Source organism: Brachionichthys hirsutus, chromosome 3 (assembly GCF_040956055.1).
Source record: "Brachionichthys hirsutus isolate HB-005 chromosome 3, CSIRO-AGI_Bhir_v1, whole genome shotgun sequence".
Classification (NCBI taxonomy): domain Eukaryota; kingdom Metazoa; phylum Chordata; class Actinopteri; order Lophiiformes; family Brachionichthyidae; genus Brachionichthys; species Brachionichthys hirsutus.
The window spans coordinates 7,935,762-7,951,385 of NC_090899.1; the positions used below are offsets into that span (position 1 = coordinate 7,935,762).

The 15,624-nt window shown below is 41.5% G+C and overlaps 2 protein-coding genes across 2 annotated transcripts; one reads left to right on the plus strand and one right to left on the minus strand.

The window, feature by feature from the left end:
• The first annotated feature begins 3,479 nt into the window (after positions 1-3,479).
• On the plus strand, positions 3,480-8,233 carry LOC137917640 (potassium channel subfamily K member 5-like). The gene is made up of 5 exons (XM_068760362.1): positions 3,480-3,665; positions 4,239-4,350; positions 6,904-7,070; positions 7,181-7,349; positions 7,543-8,233. Exons 1-5 carry the CDS (start codon positions 3,480-3,482, stop codon positions 8,229-8,231), a joined length of 1,323 nt encoding a protein of 440 aa, XP_068616463.1. The 3' UTR covers positions 8,232-8,233.
• Positions 8,234-10,140: 1,907 nt separating this feature from the next.
• Positions 10,141-13,013, minus strand: LOC137912908 (serum paraoxonase/arylesterase 2-like). Its single transcript, XM_068757038.1, has 9 exons — positions 12,901-13,013; positions 12,725-12,795; positions 12,583-12,638; positions 12,233-12,395; positions 12,011-12,137; positions 11,663-11,866; positions 11,471-11,552; positions 10,940-11,068; positions 10,141-10,746 (listed from the first exon to the last, which is right to left on the minus strand). The coding sequence occupies exons 1-9, from the start codon at positions 12,975-12,977 to the stop codon at positions 10,585-10,587; spliced, it is 1,071 nt and encodes a 356-aa protein (XP_068613139.1). The 5' UTR covers positions 12,978-13,013; the 3' UTR covers positions 10,141-10,584.
• Between the last annotated feature and the right edge of the window lie 2,611 nt (positions 13,014-15,624).

The window sequence follows — 15,624 nt, forward strand, 5'->3', positions numbered from 1 at the left end:
TGTCTAATATTTCACTCCGATGCTTTCATGTAAAGGCAGCCTAACCCTGTTAGTACCTTGACAGCAGAATGTTAACGGCACCAGGCGGGAACCGAACCCACGTTAAATTAATTAAAGCCTGCGTCAAAGAGGCTTTCTCCGCAGGTGTTCCATTAACTAAACAAACAACGTCACGTTTAGGATTAGCTCGACTGCGTTAAAAAAGGCTCACTTTGCACATTAAAGTCACAGCAAACGGCAGACTAATTAATATTACTTCATAATGCAGTTGAACAAACGTCTCTGACCCCGTCCCGGCTGGTTTAATCCCTCCCGAACGCGGTGCGGCTGAACTCCAGACGCACCGACCCGCCGGGGGAAGAAGTGGAACCAGCAACTCCTGGGTGGACGCAGTCGTACCTGAGTTGTATCCTCTTCTTAGTTCTCCATCTTTATTTTTGACCCCATAATTTCCGTTGTCTCCCGTTAGAGCGAGCGGCAGGAGGTCGGTCGGGTCTCCGGGGGAGGGAGGCGAGAGAGGCGATGTCGCAGCAATGATGATGGGAGGGGGGGGGGGGGGTGGAGATCAGAGGCGGGAGCGTTACTTCAAAACTCACTCACCACTCTTGACTTTATTCCTATTGGAGAATCAAAATCTGGCCACACATTCTTGTGTTATCTGTTTGTGTACATTTCCAGGTGAGTCAGGGCCAACTCCGTGCAGGGTGAGGACAACAGTCCTCCTGCTGGTGATAAATAGTCCTTCTCAAAATGTCTTCAGGTACAGCTCTCCTGTTGTGTGTTTGTATTTGTGCGCTTGTGTGTGGGCCTGGGCTTGCACAGAGGAATGTGTGGTCACATTTGAAACTTGTTCGACACATGAGTCAGTCTACACATACAGTTGTAAATACCGTACGTGTGTGTGTGTGTGTGTGTGTGTGTGTGTGTCATATGCACATTCTGTTTGCAAAAACTAAATCAAACAAGAAACAAGAACACCATGAATTCAATGCTACAGGAACCAGGTGCACTGCCTGATGATGGCTGTGAATCACGCGTGCATGACGTCATAGACCAAGAGGCACTCGTCACCAACGTTCCCTCTAAAGGTGCGCCCGTGCGTAATTACGCACAGCTGATACGCTCTTCGCGCAGCGAAAATCTATTTTTATTGTATTGGTTAAACAGCAGATACATCATATTGTATGTGAGATAATTATTTTTCTTTCAAATGTAATTAGCAAAGGTACAGCCAGCACCTCTGTGTGTGGATTTCTGTGTCATTTCTGCAATGGTGACGTCACACGCACGGGGGGGGGGGGGGGGGCTTTCTGTGTGTGGACATCAACAACAGAACAGTAGTCTTTAAAGCTGTTCTCCTGCAATTTAGCTTTGTGCTTCTGTGAAGTTGGAGGACTCAAGGGAGATATTTTGAAAAGTGCAATTTGATGCACAGGATATGATAACAGATAGATAATGCATTTCACCGACACATTTCCAACACAGCGCCGCTCGCTATCATGCCGAGCAGCCAGGATCCACCCCGTGCGATCAATTCGACACACTTAACTTTAGCCTTCTGGATGTTCACACGTCAAGATAAGAGCAACCGTCACAGCCACCACCAATGCACGTCAGTTCATTCACACTCACATTGGTGTTCATAGGCTCTTTGTGGTCCCAGGCAAAAAAGGCCCCATCTCCCTCTCCCTAATCCCCCCACAGCTCCCTAACATTACCTGTAAAGGCATGCAATCAGTCAAGAAAAAGGTTTTCTGGATACTTTGTTTCATAACATTTCTCAAGATAAAAATATTATAACACCACACATACAAATGTGACTATAAAGCAAAGGAAATGCAGCATGTTGTACCGAAGCACCATACGGAGCAGCACTCCTAATCTCGTTTTATATCCACTATGCAATGACAATAAAGGCTTTCTATTTCTATATCTATATCTATTCTATTTTGTTTCTATCTATGTGCATGTGTTACATTAAAAAAGATGCCAAGGAACATATCACCAGCAATGCTGGTGCATCGGTGTCCAGATTAAGAATATCATCTGCAGTGAAATTCAGAGTCAGACACGCATATAGTCCAGCCCTCAGACAAAGCCCCTCCCTCTTCCTCAAAGGTCGGTTCCAAACGCCCTCCCCTGGGTGAGACCAAGTTTAGGAAGAGGGGTGGATTATTCCAGGCTTTTTTTCTAAAAAAAATATTGAATGCGAAATTCAACAAAACCAGTCTTGTGTATCCAAAACTAATTAACTAACTCATTAATGACGCCAGTGGAGAAGACAAATACAATAAAGAAACATAAATACAGACAATTACACAAACGTAATGCTTTCTAATAGCCTTATTTATTAAATGTCATAATGATTCAAATTGATAGAGAGATCAATAAAAGCGGGTTGTTTTTTGGAATTTTGATTTATGAATGTAATACCTGGTTAAAACAGTAATCAAATGTATTAAATATAACTCAGGGGTGATGTTTTTATTTTGTTATCAAAACCAAAAAAGGACATTTTCCCATTTCAAAATCGGAGTAAATATGGTCTGCAATATATCTGGGCAGTTTACTGAGGGCACAACCAAAACAAGTGTTTCTATTTGATCTCCACGAAAGGCACAGGGCTGCTCCAGGAATGTGCATGAGAGCGAGGGACACTCTGTCAGATGCGTCTCTTCGCTCTGATTGGTGGTTCAGATTCAGGCGTGGCAGATACTTTTAAACCGTATTAGGAGTGCTAGGTGGGGTTACAACTGTCAAAATCTTTTACACAGATAATCACCAGGACACTCCAATAGATTAATAAAGTATGACAAAACACTTATTTGTATTCATTTCATATGCATTTGTGCAAAGATCTTGCAGATGCTATTTGAAATGGACATATCAGCTTACATACATAAATCAAGCGTGCATGTCTCCTTAGATGGGGTTTTGGGTCGACAGACGTCATTGTAGAATGTGCTTATATGACTTTGGCTATTTGGGGGGGCCTTTCCCAGACACCTGGTTCGCCTTTGCTTCTTGTGCACATTGAGTAAATGGTTACACACCTTCACCAAAGTGTGTGAACCCCCACGGAGGACATGAAATTACATCAAGCCGATATTTGTTAGGACATGAAACAAAGGATAGCATTGTAAAAACAAAATATGCTTTAAGTCGAAAATAATGTTGAATATGTTGATTTTGCCTTCATGAAAAAATAATAAATACTACCCAGATAGATAGATAGATAGATAGATAGATAGATAGATAGATAGATAGATAGATAGATAGATAGATAGATAGATAGATAGATAGTAATAATGATAATATAATTGAGGCACTCGATGAAAGGATCTACCTGCACAGTGGAGCTGGGTTCGCTACTCACAGCAGTGTAAAAGCTATTACGTTTGACCAGGAAGAAGCAGCGCAGGTAGGATGCGTCCGTGCGTCTGAGCCACTCGGCGTGAGACCGGAGTTATGAATTAAATATGGCTGATAAGGGTCCGTTTTTAACCTCCTGCATCATTTTCTATCTGTCGATCGGGGCTGCAATATTCCAAATTCTGGAGGAGCCGAACTGGAAATCAGCCAGAGACCTATATAAGCGTCAAAAGGAAACTATATTGCAGAACTATCCCTGTTTAACGAAGGAGAATCTCGAGGAGATATTGGAGGTATGAATATAAATGTTTTCGATCGTAGAATATGACAGACATATCTTTGAATACTGTTGGAGCTCATTTGTTTTCATTAAGACAAACTTTGAGGAGACTGATCGATACTCGCGATGTTACTGGGACAGACAGAATTAATTAACTCGACTACAGGAACGTCTTCTTATCCTCCGCGAGGTTGTTTACTTCGCGTAAATGTTTGCTCTCAAAGTAAAACAAGAGACGTTTGTTACATTTACAAGTCAGAACACCTCCAAACCTGTTTTTCCTGCTCAGAAAAGGCGGATCACGTCTCGCATAAAAACATCTGCAAAAGCCGTTTGAGTGGCCCGTGCGCGCGTAATCGTTGCGCTTCAAACTGGACAAAGTTGTCGGCAGTCGTGATTACCGGTATAACGCAGCATGGTGGGTGAACAAAACACGAAGGTTCACGTCACCTTCAGGTACCGATATGTGAAATGTTGGAGTAAGGTGTGTCCCGCAGAGGCGGCTGACGTGCGCGCTCGTAGTGAAACTGCGCAGGTTTGCGGGTGGCTTGCGTTGAGCCGGATTTATTGTTCTTCATCCACCCAGATCGTGTCTGAAGCTGCGGGCCAGGGTGTTGCCATCACCGGGGACGTGTACCTCAACACGTGGGACTGGGCAAACTCCGTCATCTTTGCCTCTACCATTGTTACCACTATTGGTTTGTATAAACATCCACAGTCCTTTGATGAGACTTTCCATTATGATACGGATATAAAACGAGTTATCAATTATTTCTGAGGTCAGAATCAGAATCAGAAGAAAAAACTTTATTATCCCCGTGCCAGCAGAGACACGCAGCAAATCAGTCATCACACAATCAAAACATAAAAAGTGCACAAGTGGAATATAGAAGCTGGTCATAACAGGCTGTTGATAAAACCAACAGATGCAGGAATAAATGAATTTTGGAATCTATTTGTCCTGCACTTTGGTACCCTGTCCCGATGACCGGAAGGCAGCAGCCTGTATTCAGAGCACAAACTATAGGAGTCATGTGATCATTTCACGATTTACCGACTTGACACATGAAATACAATTTAATTCACTGTATAAATAATAATACACGATGACACAATGCCTGTAAATGTTGTATGTGATATATATATATATATATATCAACATGACCACAGATGACAAGTTTCATTGGTGGTTACAATGAAACATTTGCACAACTCTCCCTTTATCCATTCTTATTTACTATTATGTTAGTGCAGTTAGCAAATCCCACCTGGTGAGGGATTGGAGAGAGTTTTGCCCTTGAGTTTGAGGAACCTGGGTTCTAATCTGATGTGTGACAGGAAGGACATCTGGTACAAAAAAAAAAAAAAAACTAGTCAAGGCAAAAACATAGAGTCAACTTGACTTGTTCAAGTTTGGTTGAAGACGTTTCACCTCTCATCCAAGAGGAGAGTTTAGATACTTACTCCAGAAAACAAGCAAAGGACCAAAACCACCAGGAGTCATTAACATTTAGGTGAAGGGTCGTTCTCTCCCCGCCCTCAGGTGAGCCGTTGTGTTGAGCTGCACCCAGGTGTGGCTGGCGGTTGTGGATTTTGGGGGCCGAGGTTAATGCTGCATTGTATGTTGCTGAGAGATGGTGTCTTAATCCTCCTCCTCTGTTCAGAGATGGATTCTCCAGTTTGACAAAAATGGCTTGTCCTATTTCCTAGGAGTGTCCTATTTCTTTCAGGTGCAAGGTGGACTGCTGAGTCTTGTCCCGAGGAGGTGTCTCTCCTGTGTTGAGCCATACGCTTGTGGAGCGGTTGTTTGGTCTCCCCCAATGTACAAGTCAAGGCAAGCGTGTGAATTGCAGTGACTTGCTGAGGCTACCCGTTTTCTTTAAACAAAGGAAGCAGCTGAATAGGCGGTTATGCTAATACAGTTATCTAAACAATAGCTGACAGGGGTGGGGGTGGGATGTAACACATCCTTGAAGGTGTTACAACATCCCCCCCGATGGCACATGGAACACTTTTCTACAGAATACAGCGGTTATGTTTTGATATGCAAGGGTAACTAAGTTGTTGAGCTTTGGTTGCATGTGAGTGCTGGTACTGTTTGATGACTGTCTTTGCTGCAAGTTTATTTGACTGAATATTACTGAGACTTGAGAACGAGGTGGAGCAAACATCAAAGGTGTTTGATGCACTGCTTGGAGTCTGGTGGAGGCCTGCAGATGGAGGGGCAGCAGGTCCGAGCAGGTCGACATACAGAATAGATGTTCCCCCAGAGGCAGTGGGGCAATTATTTGTTACAGGTGAGCGGAGTGCGTCAGCTGCAGGTAGTCAGGCAGAGAGGGCAGCATGTTGAGCACACCCAGTGTATACAAGCACAGGCAGCAGGCAGACAAAAACACAAGCAGAGGAGGGAGAAATATGAGAAGGGAGAGAGAGTTCTGTTTCCACATAATAAAACGTGCATGCTGAATACCGGAACAGGATCGGTGCAGTTAGAGATTATCGTGCTCCGAGGTTTGTCTCTTTTCAAATCAGATTTGAAATGGCAATAGAGACAGATTTCAACTACCTCTTGATTTTATCAAGGTGACTACGGGCAACACAAAATCCAAAAAAGAATATACATTCCTGTATTAAATGATTAAGACGACTAAAATTCTAGTCAAGTCTATTGTCAATATCTCCCACTCAACCTACAGCACAATACAATTAACCTTAAATTGTAATTCTATTCATTTGTATTATCTTCTCCCTTGAATTATTTTTGCAAAAATGTGTTTCTGATGGAAATTACAATAGTATAAAAAGATTTTTCACTGTCATCTATTTCGACTACAGTCTACAGATACATATTAAAGACTAAAAGAAGGAAACATTATTTTAGAGGGTTCTTAATAAAAATACTTTATTAATGATATGATAAAATAAAATAAAAAGACAAACTTCAACAACTGCACATTTGATGCTTTACAAGTACAACAATAAAATATTTGAGAACAAGGCAATAAATGCATCTTTAGTTTCAAGCAATCAAATTTGATATCTTTAAATGAATAGCTGCAAATTAAAGAGACAGAACTCCTCATGCCTGATGATGATTATCAGAGATCAATTGTTTTTCAACCTGGCTACCCAAATTCATTCTTAGCTTTTTAATGGAGGATAAAGAAGAAAAAGATACCACCTGTAATAATTACATGTAAAAACTGTTAATAGTGTCTCTGTGCTCTAATATGTCCTCCTGTGATCACCAGGTTTTGGTAATGTTGCTCCTAAGACTAGAGGCGGCCGCGTGTTCTGCATCCTGTATGGTCTCTGTGGAATCCCCCTGTGTCTGGTATGGATAAGCGAGTTGGGTTCATTCTTTGGAGACCGGGCCAAACGTCTGTCCCAGGTTCTGATCCGTAAAGGTGTGTCTGTGGTAAGTTCTTACTGAGTTAATATTTGTCATTTGTATTGTTAAAAGGAAACGGCATCAGATTATTTACATGTTAATACATATGTTATATTACTGCTATATGTTTTTGCCAGAAAAAGGTCCAGTTAACCTGCACAGTCTTGTTCCTGATGTGGGGGCTGTTGGTGCATCTGGTGATCCCTCCGATTGTTTTCATGTCTATGGAAGGATGGAGCTACCTGGAAGGCCTCTACTACTCTTTCATCACACTCACAACAGTTGGATTTGGGGATTATGTGGCAGGTATGATGGATTTATGTTCTTTACTCTTCTTTTTCCTTGATATTTGTATTTCTTACCGTCAAATTTGGGCCACTACATTTCCAGTTACCTTACTAACAGTTTGGGATGAATAAAATAAATACCTTATTTTATTTCATCTGCATATTCTCTGAGATTATAGGTAGAACTGAACTTTTGCGAATTCCCATTTCAGGTGTAAATCCAGATATGGAATATCCCAGACTGTACAGAGTTTTTGCCGAGTTATGGATCTACATGGGCCTTGCCTGGCTGTCTCTGTTCTTCAGTTGGAATGTCAACATGGTAGTAGAAGCTCACAAGGTGCTGAAGAAAAAGAGAAGACAAAGGCACCGACATTTCTATGAGGAAGATCCCCTATCTGTAAAGGATAAGCACAAGGAAGACGTAAAGCCGACCGTTATCGACATCTTCGACTTCCCAAAGGAGGAAGACTACAGCACTGTCATCAAGGAGATTGCAGCCACAGCACATAAAATAAAGCCTGCAGATCATATAAGTCGCTCTAAGAGCTGCAGCGACATCTTGGGCACCAACATCAGGACACTGGACCACTCACCTCGGCACAGACGCTTAATCAGTATCAGTGAAGTGTTTGTGAATACAAAGCATGACTCAGACAAAGGTGAACAAAAAAGGAACTGTTCTCCAATACAAGAGCGTAGCAGAGACCCTGAATGTGTCAGGACAGACAACGGGGAGAACAGCAGTTGTGCATCGGACTCAGAAGTCCACGGCATTGTCTTCACTGTGCCACCCAATGACGATATTAAGGACGAAAATGTGCAGCACCCCAATGGAGGGGATACTAGATTTACAATATCCAAGGTAGAGGAAGAGCGATTATCCGAAGGCAAACAATAAAATAGAACCTGTTTTCAGAAGTTGCGAAGCTGCAACGATTGTGTCAAAAATAAATATAAAGTATGACTGACGTGTGACGACGCTCAAATCAACTTCATTTATAAAGCACTTTAAAACAACTGCAGCTGACACAGCGCTGCACATGTGCAGATTAAAGCCAGGAAGTGGAAGATAAGAACAATAAATAATACATTTAAATAGTAGAGAACAAATAAAGACTGCCCCTCAGGCCACCTTGTCACGGCGCCTTGAACACCAATGAAAGTAGGGATTCAGTCTCCTTTTAAAAGCAGACGGTGAATGGGATTGCCTGATGTGCAGCAGTAGCGTGTTCCACAATTTAGGCGCAGCAACAGAGAAGGCTGTATCCCCTCTGGACTTCTGCTTCGACCACGGGACCTCGAGCAGCGCCTGAACAGCCAGTGAAGAACGGCCAGGACAGGCGTTGTGTGATCCCTCTTACACGCTCCAGTTAGAGCATCAGCATTCTGAATCAACTGGAGGCGTGCAATGGGAGGTCTGGCTGATACTAAAGCATAGGGCATTGTATGAATCCAGGCTAGAGGTGATGAAGGCGTGGATCACCATTTGAAAAGGGCTCCTGCGCAAGAATCGGCCTTACCTTCCTCAGATGCCTTAAATGGAGGACAATCCACTTAACCACTGCACTGATTTGGCATTCCATCTTTAAGTCACTGTCAACACCAACCACCCCCTCCATCAGCTCCTGGTGCAACACAGGAGCATACAGAAACAGACACGCTCCCCACTGTGTTGAACCACTTCCTTCTTTTGACACTCTGTAAGTACCTGGGAAATGAGGAGAGCTCTCTTATTTCCTGATGTAGGCTTTTTACTTTTCATAAATACATACAAACATTTTCAATTGGTGGAAAAGTTTGGACCACATGCAGTTCAGTTCAGCACCCAGACTCGGTTACTAGAGAGCCACACTGTTGTAATGCATCCAGAATTTGGCATTACCTTGAAGACATTTCCTTAAAAAAAGATGTCTGCAGCATAATTTGCAGCATCCCCATAGCATCAAGGATGCTGGCTGAACTGTGCACGGACAACATCGAGCAAGCCCTCTCCCTTTAACCTGGAGGATGCAGCTGGATTTTGTTCATGTATGGTTTCCTCTTTGTATAATGGAGCTCTAGGTGTCATTTTTTTGGGAAACACTCATGAAATGTGTTCACAGACAATGACTTGAGGAAGTGTTTGTGAGTCCAGGAAGTGACTACAATACAGAATCCTAATTTAACATCGTCGCAACAGAGCGACCGAAGATGACGGCCAATGGATAGCGGTTTGTCAAAAGCGTACGGAGAATCTAAATATTTTCGCTATTCAAATAAAATAAAAGGATCTTCAAAAAACAAGGTCTTTCACATTTTCACCACCTGATATGTTGTCTTTGTGCTATTTGCTCAACAATGGGGTTTCAATATCAAATTCATAACAGCCAGTATGAAGGGAATTATGAACAGTATAAAAAACAATACTCAGTACAGTTGCAGTAATAAATTAAGTTAAAAATTAATAAAATAAAATAAAAGTTAATAAAAATTACTTTCTTTTTTATGATTATTACATGCACAAAATGAGCCAGTGTGCAGAATAGGTATAAATTTCAGGTGAATCTAATTTTTATCTTTATTCTATTCAGTTCTTTGCCACATTTTGAAGTGTTACCAAATGTGATAATCGATACAACACAAATTTTGGAAGATAGTGTAGAGTTTTGTGTGTTTACGAACGTTCCCTCATAGGAAAGCTTATTTTCTTTCTAGTCAGAAAATGTATTCCACTCTCATATATTAGTCAAAGTCAGCAGTCAGTTAGCTCAGCTAGCTGGGCACTTTACAAATGTGAGGATGATACACAATTGACACACACACACACGTTTGAGTCCAAAAATTGAAGCGTGTTTATTGTGGCTTGTGTTCAACAGTCTGCGCCTTTCTCAATAAATGAATACAACCCAAATTCCAAACACAGGACGCCTGCATTTATTTTGACTTCCAGTATCATGACAGTTACATAATGAGCACAGGTGGTTTCCTCACCAATCCGCCGAAGCATAAATTTACTGGTACTCGATTAAATTCTTATTTCCAAAGTTTCTCTAATGCAATCTGCAATTGTCAACGCTGATTTCACAAAACTATTTCCCCGTTTCAAAGGATATGGTTTAATCCTTTACTATAACTTTGTCGATTGTTAGCAGGAAACAGAGGCCAACTGCAATTCATTTTCACGTGATAACATTAAATGAGTACAGCCACATGGGATTGCCGAGATAAAATATGTCATTTTCTTTAAAGTCTTGTTTGTCAAAAATGCCGCTTCACTTCAAATCACAGCAGAAGGTTTTATGGTATGCAGTTCCAATGAGCAACTTTCCCCCGTAGGGAGCTGCAACCGTGGAGCCAATGAGCACTTCGCCATTGTCAGCGAACTCCTGAGTCACCACTGGCTTATCAGAAAGAATGTTCTGGACGCGAATGACCTGAGAAAACAAAATCATGACGAACAAAAAAAAGAAAAAATAAAGGAATTATAAAAAGATACATTTAAGTGTAAACGAGGATAGATGTTTAAACAGAATTATCACCCAATGTAAATAATTGAACAGATACAGACAGTGGACTTTGTTTCTGTGAAGTTGCCAGGTACGTGCAATCCGGTAAAAGTGGACAAACCTCTGATCCGGCTGGGAACTTGGGATCAGACATGAACAGTCTCCATCCATTGGGGTGGCAGCCTAACCACAGGTCACCAGTCTCAGGGTCAACCTCAATGTTGTCACACAGTGATCCCAAAGCTACAGCCTGGTGAGGAGGCATACACAAGATTACAACTGGACATTCAACTCAGCATCTGGATGCCATAAATGATAAATCTGTGATCTCCTGTAGTACAAACTTCCTTGACATATTTTTTTTTTTTACATTAGGAATATTTGTCATCTATGCCCACTCATATTTTTATTTCAAATTATAGGTAGTGGGGAGGAAAAAAAAAAAACCTAAGTGGTTCATAATTCAGCATTTAGCATTTATTGACATTCACTGGCTGGTCAAGATGATATGGAATTACATAACACCTAACTATTTTATAACCATAAAATCTGGATTACAAGAATATAAACTACAGACGCATGGAAATGCTGAAACCCAAAAAATGCACTTTAAGAATTCAGTTCATGTTTATCTCTTTGACAATTCATTTACCTTCACAGAAACCAGTGTATTGTCTTCCTTCCGTTCCAGCACATGCACATTTTGATCAAAAAAATCAGATACATAGATATGCCTGAGAAAGACACAAGAAAAATAAGTAAGAGCAGCAACGTGAAGAAGGTCGGCCATTTCAAGCATGAACGAAACACGCAACTCATCCATAGCCCCAAGCGCCATTCTCACCGTTTGTCTGGGGAGCTATTGATGCCGTTTGCCAGGTAATATCCCTCAGAAACCACCTTCACTTCCTGAGGACTGTAGTATACAACATTTGTCCACGGCAGTGCAAGAAAATATTCCAAATAACCGTTCATGATCTCATTGGTGTAGTAGTGATCGTTGGTTGCGTAGAAGGTGTCGACTCCTGTTGCGAAAATATCGTTTACACTGCAGAGACAAAACACAAGCGAAAGCATATCTTCACCATATGCAATAATAACAAACATGAATATAGTTTGGTTTAATCACATCACAATATGCCCCCCCCCCCCCCCCCTGTAGGCGGAGCTATAATGTGTCACCACGCTGTACCTTCCAAGGAGCTCGTGTGCGAAGGTTTTCAGATGCACCAGGGAGAAGTCTTCCTCCACAAATGTGAACAGCTCTATTTGGCTGTTGTGGTGAGGATGATTGACAACAAACAGGTATATCGTGTCATCTGATTAGGAAAAAGGAAAACGGGTTCGTTCTTTAACTGCCATGTACGTCATCTACGATGTGCACAACCACAAATACACGAAACGGTTCTTTCACCACTTGGATCGACGTATACGCTGATGCCGTGAGGGTTGAACCATTCCACATCGAAGTTTCTCGGCATGCGGAGTTCCACCGGTTTCATCCGAGGATCTTGCATATCGAGACAGAAGATCTTTCCTGGCAAATCGGCGCTTTGTAATCCAGGATACTTCAGCCCCTTAAAAGTCAGGACAATAAGTACTCATTTAATGAACACTTCAAAGTAACAATAATCATCAAGTGACAAAAGATACAATATCTCTTTGAAGTTGCACAAAGTGTTGTCTGACAAAAGTAAATAAAAATCAATAAACAATCTTTGGAGATTATAGAATGGATTAAACAAAGTACAAAGCTGTACTTACACTGCTGATAAAGGCAAGCCCATTTCCAAGGATCGTGATGTCCTCTGAACCATTTTCTGAAAGTAGGACAGTCGCGCCTCACACTTTAAAGCTCGTTGCGTCTGTTTTCCAGCGTTAACCTCTGACGATGACGCTTCCTTACCCAGATGTTTGACAGGAACGCAGTTTGGGAGATGATTCTGCACCACCTCTCTTGACGCGAGCAACCTTCTCCTAAATTGTTGTCGTCACAGAACTTACGTTAGAGAAGCACAGAAAACTTTGCAACCCGCACTGAACCGTATCCGCACCGTTTCTGCATAAGCGCAACGACGTTACCTGAAGTTAACGATCCTCTCTCCGATCAGCGCCGATAAAACAGCTACTGCAATCGCGAAAAAGACCAGTTTCCCCATTTTTAATCTGCCGGTGGGGAAACTACAGACCGAAGTCCGACAGCAGCAGCAGCAGCAGCAGAGGCGTGGCGACGAATGCTGCGTTGAAAGCACGACCCCCGCCCCCCCGCAGGAGCTACAACTCACTGTTTTATGCCGTGAGTCTGCAAAGCCGATAGATATTGCATTATCTTTCCGCGTGTATTTCCTTTGACCTTTGGCACTCCTTTTTACTTGAGGCGTCAAGTAAATGCAATGACAAAACGCAAAAAGACTATGACTGTGTAACCGGTGTGGTTTACTTCTGCGTTGTGTATTATTTGCTCTGTCGTGGTGGGGAAAGTGGACTCGGGGCACAGTGGGATCTTGGGGGGGGGCGACACCCATTTATTTCTGGCAGGATATAAAAGTAGAATAAAATAAAATTAGCCCCAAAAGTAATCCAGCCCCAATCTATGAAACATACACTGCATTTGTATGATTCTCTTTAGATTGATTTCATTTTTATTTCCACTTGTGTATATTTGTTATCCTCACTTCTCGTGTATTTCTTTTGAAGTTTGGTACTGCGTACTTTTTCGCTGGTTGTGGGCGTGGCCGGCTGTCCTGTTTACTCCCATCTGGTTGTCGCGCAAAGGATTCTGGACTTTGTGGGCAACGCGTCTGTTGTCGCTTTGCGTTTTGCGTTCCGCGTTCCTGAAGAATATTTCTCTAAATATGGCACAAGGAGATCGTTGTGCTGTGTATATATATTTGCGCCACTGATCGTAGTTGTCAAGATAAGTATGTACTACAGTATTTATGTTCATGTTCTACAAGATACACATACAGTCACATATATTTAGTCTTCTGATAGGTTGATACTTCCCAATACGAATAATCGAACAAAAGGATTTAACATTTATTTGGATAAATGATGGTACTTTGATGAAATAAATAGTAGCCATGTTAGTAAATTAAGATGTATAAAAGAGGAAGGTAAATATAAGTTAGCTTCTTCCTTCTCCTTTTTTGAACATGTAGAGTCCTTTAATTTATTTATTTTCTGTGAGAAATACCATGAAATGCTTCTTTGCTGTTGATTCTCATGTTCAAAAATAAATCTTATTTAAATTCAATAGGTGTATAAAGAGGGATGAACGTTGTAACGTGCTGACGGATCTTTATTTGCTGTACACGTGCATCACCTTGTACACTCACAATTTTATTTTTGCAGGTTGTTTGTGCAGGACCATGTCAAGTAAATGAAATGGCACGATTGTCCTCCCAAGTCCAGGTCCATGTGGCAGCGACTGCCTCAGGCCAAAGGACTTGAAGATAACAGACAACACTCGGATTTGCAGCAGTCTCGTTGTGTTGGGCAGCCCGTAAGGACAACATCCACACCCATGTACGTTCATGCAGGGCTGTGAGGGGAAGGAACGCCACAAGGACAACGTTGAACTGTAAAGTATCAGATCTAGTTGATCTGAGCCCAGAATGAATGCAAGTACAGCTGATGACAGGAATGCAAAGCAGGTTGCAAGAATACACGGTGAACGAGTGATTGGACGTATGAAAGAATTTAGAATTATGAAAACTGAACTTTCACTGAATGTGTTTGAAAATTTTGATCACATTTCTGTTTGGCTGGATTAGTTCATTTGCAGCCACCTATTGTGCCTTTTACATTGTAATTAGACAGGTTTAGGTACAAATAACTGTGTGACTTGTACTTGTACATCTAAATGTATGCGTTATGTCACTAACACAGTTGACGATCATTTAATCCACTCTATGTGCACACGATAGTATTGATGAAATATTGGAAGAGGAGGAGTAGAAACTTGCCCCACTGACTTCAAATCTCCCTCCCTGGAGGAAGTGGCATCACGTGATGTTGGACGTGTGACTGGAGCAAACCATTGCTGATTTATAGGGGCTTTTTCAAAGGGTAACACAAGTTGACGCTCGAGATTTCTCGGACACACACACAGTGGATGAATGAGCCAAATAGGTTTTAAAAGACCTTTCTCATATTTTAATGATTATTTTATTTCATAATCCTTTTGATTAAATAATTATGAAAATTATGTACAAAAACATGTAATTTAGTGTTAATCTGAAGAGCATAAACTGACATTTAGCAAATCGGACAGCACAAAAACAGCAAATTCCAATATAGAATATGCATTTTCTGCAAAATAAATGGTGGGACCTGTTGACTTTTTATTATATTAAATGCAAGAGAAATGTGCCCTTTTATAAAAAGTGATCATTGCTTGAAGTGAATATTTAATAAAATGTATAAATACAGCCCATGGACATGAGATGTACCCCTAATTATAGAATGACCCTATAATTGGTACTGTTGGGCCTTGAGAGAGATAATTGGGTTGTTGTCGGACCCACGCCATCCATTCAAGTTTTGTGGATATCAGTTTTCAATGCTGTTAACGGTGAATAAGCCTTTGCATATCTAAGGGAAGGAGTCATCTACACGTAGAGCGCTGACCTTCCTCTGGGCTAATAAGATTAACTGCGGACGAGCTCGGATTGGTTCTCGACTCATGACACCTTACTGTGATTAGTTGTGGGTCAAACCAGCACCAACACTATTCAGATTAGAGATGGATGTGGTTCACTTCTTCACGCATTCATCTTTTTATGTTCTAAATCTTGAGAATTC

Coding starts and splice junctions, on each gene's coding strand:
- LOC137912908 (XM_068757038.1), bottom strand. CDS start 12,977: ATGGGGAAACTGGTCTTTTTCGCGATTGCAGTAGCTGTTTTATCGGCG. Junction 12,138..12,232: donor CGTATACGTCGATCCAAGTG/GTGAAAGAACCG, acceptor TTTCCTAATCAG/ATGACACGATATACCTGTTT. Junction 11,069..11,470: donor ATACACTGGTTTCTGTGAAG/GTAAATGAATTG, acceptor CCTCCTCACCAG/GCTGTAGCTTTGGGATCACT.
- LOC137917640 (XM_068760362.1), top strand. CDS start 3,480: ATGGCTGATAAGGGTCCGTTTTTAACCTCCTGCATCATTTTCTATCTG. Junction 4,351..6,903: donor TACCATTGTTACCACTATTG/GTTTGTATAAAC, acceptor TGTGATCACCAG/GTTTTGGTAATGTTGCTCCT. Junction 7,071..7,180: donor TCCGTAAAGGTGTGTCTGTG/GTAAGTTCTTAC, acceptor TGTTTTTGCCAG/AAAAAGGTCCAGTTAACCTG.